At 34.9% G+C, this 3465-nt stretch overlaps 1 protein-coding gene across 1 annotated transcript; it reads left to right on the forward strand.

The window, feature by feature from the left end:
- Positions 1–1658: 1658 nt before the first annotated feature.
- On the forward strand, positions 1659–2702 carry LOC103204404 (olfactory receptor 9K2-like). The gene has a single exon (XM_007949602.2). The coding sequence runs from the start codon at positions 1683–1685 to the stop codon at positions 2700–2702; it is 1020 nt and encodes a 339-aa protein (XP_007947793.2). The 5' UTR covers positions 1659–1682.
- Positions 2703–3465: the final 763 nt, after the last annotated feature.

Raw genomic sequence — 3465 nt, forward strand, 5'->3', positions numbered from 1 at the left:
CCACACAATTGTATTATTTTTTGTTCTGTCAGCCCAAGGTGAATAAGACAGTAGTTATTAAAGAACTTTTTTAACTATAGGTCCTGCTGTATTGTAAAATTTTACTAGTGATTTTTCTATACTTATACTGAATGTTATCATTTTTTTTCATTATATTTTATAACTTCTTAGTATTTGACTGTAATAAGGCACAGGATTATTAAAACATTATTTGAGTTTATGAATCAGAGGGCATTTCTCATATTATGAAATATGTCTGCTACCAAAAATATAGGTAAATAATAATTTGAAGAGAATTTTTGGCCTTTCAATTCATAGAAAATATAGATTACTACAAAAGTATAAATATTCATTTCTTCTAAAATGTTTCTCATATGCTAAATATTTTAAATATATTGAACTATGCCTACCAATATGACTATTGTGATAATTAACAGGAAGTGTTTTTTATCAGTGCAAAAAAAACAAACTACAGGGAGGACTCCAAGAGGAAACACACAAAAGAAGAAAAATTTCCTTACATTTTGGCTAGTTATTTCTTCGTACCTGGAGGTTTCTGTAGTCCTCCTGGACAACAGCCCAAGAGTCTATGCTTCTGTCTCCATAATAGACAGTTTGATTATTCCTCTCCCAGTGGAATCCACCAATGAAAATGAGCAAACCCTCAATGCTGAAATATTCTGAAAAAGGTTGCACAAGAGTAAAAGTAGCCAAGGCCACCAGAGACAGTCACATTGATATTTTGGAACTAATCATGGACTTTGGATAACACAAGGCTATTATACTCCTTATATGTCTACGCTGATCACATTTTCCTCATTTCAAAGCATACACATACAAGAATTTAAGAAATTTCCTTGAGATTTATACCATATGCTTACTTGGCATGACCAAACAATAAGATCCCATGGATTGATTTAGCTTTGGTAGAAAATCATCCATCAGAGTGAAAGGTTTGGAATATTCATGAACTTATCTCTGTATTTCCCATAAAAGGGATAAATAATTGTGGTATTTTTTAAATAAACAACTAAAAAAGGAAATGAAATATTCTAATAATGCAATACAAAATTGTATTTGGGGGTGGAAGGTGATCTTAATCTAAGGGAAAAAAATGATGTAATTTTGGAAGTAAACTTAGAAATTTTATCTAACTTAAATGATATTATGTTATGAACTGTAACATGCTAATAATTATCTGTTTTATTCTATTTGCAATGTTTCCTCCAGTGCTAATGAAAACTCAAAAGACTGAGATAATTTAAAATATTTTTAAATGTTTGTTATTACAATGTAATTATTCAGAATCTGACTTTTGGCTCTCAAAATCACTATCATGGAGTATCATGGAGATTATTCCTATTTTAGGTTAAAAAATAAAAAATTCTTTAACCATAAGCATAAAAAGTTATAGATTAAGAATATGAGTAAAATCAGACAAATTTTTATTTATGTCATTTTCTTGGGAAGTTCATACAATAGCATGATTTATCTCAAATAACCAAAGCACTTCTTTCAATTTTTTATTTTATGTTTAATAAACTTACAAATCCAGAATACTATTGATTTCTAATCTAAATTCATGCTTCTTTAAGATATGGAAATTATTTTTAATGCAATATTTAATTAAGCTGTAAAAAATCTATCACAATATTTCAGTGAGTATTTCTGCCACTAAATTAATGCCAGACGTTATTTTGTTTATTTCACTCTGTGCCTCTCAGCAGGTCTTTGACATGGGTGACGGGGAAACAAGTAATCACTCAGAAGTGACTGACTTCATTCTTGTAGGCTTCAGGGTCCGCCCAGAGCTCCATATTCTCCTCTTCCTGCTGTTTCTGCTTGTTTATACCATGATCCTTCTAGGGAACATTGGGATGATGGCCATTATCATGACTGATCCCCGGCTGAACACACCAATGTATTTTTTCCTAGGAAACCTCTCCTTCATTGATCTCTTCTATTCCTCTGTGATTGCACCCAAGGCTATAACGAACTTCTGGTCTCAGAGCAAGTCCATCTCCTTTGCAGGCTGTGTGACTCAGCTCTTTCTCTTTGCCCTCTTCATTGTGACTGAGGGATTTCTCCTGGCAGCCATGGCTTATGACCGCTTCATTGCCATCTGCAATCCACTCCACTACTCTGTTCAGATGTCAACACGTCTCTGTGTTCAGTTGGTGGCTGGTTCCTATTTCTGTGGATGCATCAGTTCAGTCCTTCAGACCAGCATGACATTCACCTTATCCTTCTGTGCTTCTCGCGTTGTTGACCACTTCTACTGTGATACCCGCCCACTTCAGAGGATTTCATGCTCTGATCTCTTTATCTATAATATGGTGTCTTTTTCTTTATCCACCATCATCATCTTGCCTACCATCATAGTCATTATTGTTTCTTACATGTATATTGTGTCCACAGTTCTCAAGATAAGCTCCACGGAGGGACGTAAGAAAGCCTTGTCGACTTGCACCGCTCACCTGGGAGTCGTGAGTTTGCTGTATGGTGCTGGTTTTTTTATGTATCTCACGCCTGACAGATTTCCTGAGCTGAGTAAAGTAACCTCCTTATGTTACACCCTAATAACCCCCATGTTGAATCCTCTGATTTATTCTCTAAGAAACAAAGATGTGAAAGAATCTCTGAGAAAACTCCTGAAGAAAAAAATTGCTTTATTTAGTTCTTTTTTACTAGTGGTATCATGAAGTAATTGACACTAATTTAGTAAAGCATTGAGGTAAACAATCCTTACACTGATGTTGGAAATATTGTTTGATAAAGCTAATTTAATTGAGTTCTGTGTGCTTACTGACAAAGGATATATTAAGACTGGCTATAGATCTTTTAGTGATTTTCTCCATACCTCACCATAATTTTGAGGAAAGATAGTACTTGTCATGTCTTTTATTTTTAGAGAGAATATATTTCTAATTTTGCACCTGTCTTCCTGATATATAGTATGTATTAATTTTCTTTAGTCATTAATATGTTATGTGTTGGTGTGGCAGAGTAAATTACTTGTCATGGCTCTCCTACCCATAGTCTCTGTGAATCCCACCACATTACTGAGTGGAATTATGCAAATGTGATGTGCTTGTGGCCCACCAATGAGATTGAATATCTCGCTAATAATTAAATAAAGTACATGGCATCCTTGTGGGGGTTACAAAAAAAAAAAAAAAAAACACTTCTGTTGAGTTGGATCTGACTCGTAGCGACACTCCTTCGGTTTCTCAGGTGATATCACTATGGAAGTAGATTGCCCAACCTTCCTTCCAAGGAGTGGCCAGTGTGTTTGAACTGTCAGCCTTCTCGTTAGTGGTCAAATGCCTTAGGCGCTATGCCACCATGCAAATAAGGTGTATGGAAGTCTAATGTGGGGATTGGTTAGTTCTGTCATTTTGCTAGGCTTAAAATGAGATTTCCTAGAGACAAAAACTGGGATCTCACTGCTCAAGAGAGAAGAGC

Source organism: Orycteropus afer, unplaced genomic scaffold (genome assembly GCF_000298275.1).
Source record: "Orycteropus afer afer isolate SDZICR_OR568_19922 unplaced genomic scaffold, OryAfe1.0 scaffold00247, whole genome shotgun sequence".
NCBI lineage: Eukaryota > Metazoa > Chordata > Mammalia > Tubulidentata > Orycteropodidae > Orycteropus > Orycteropus afer.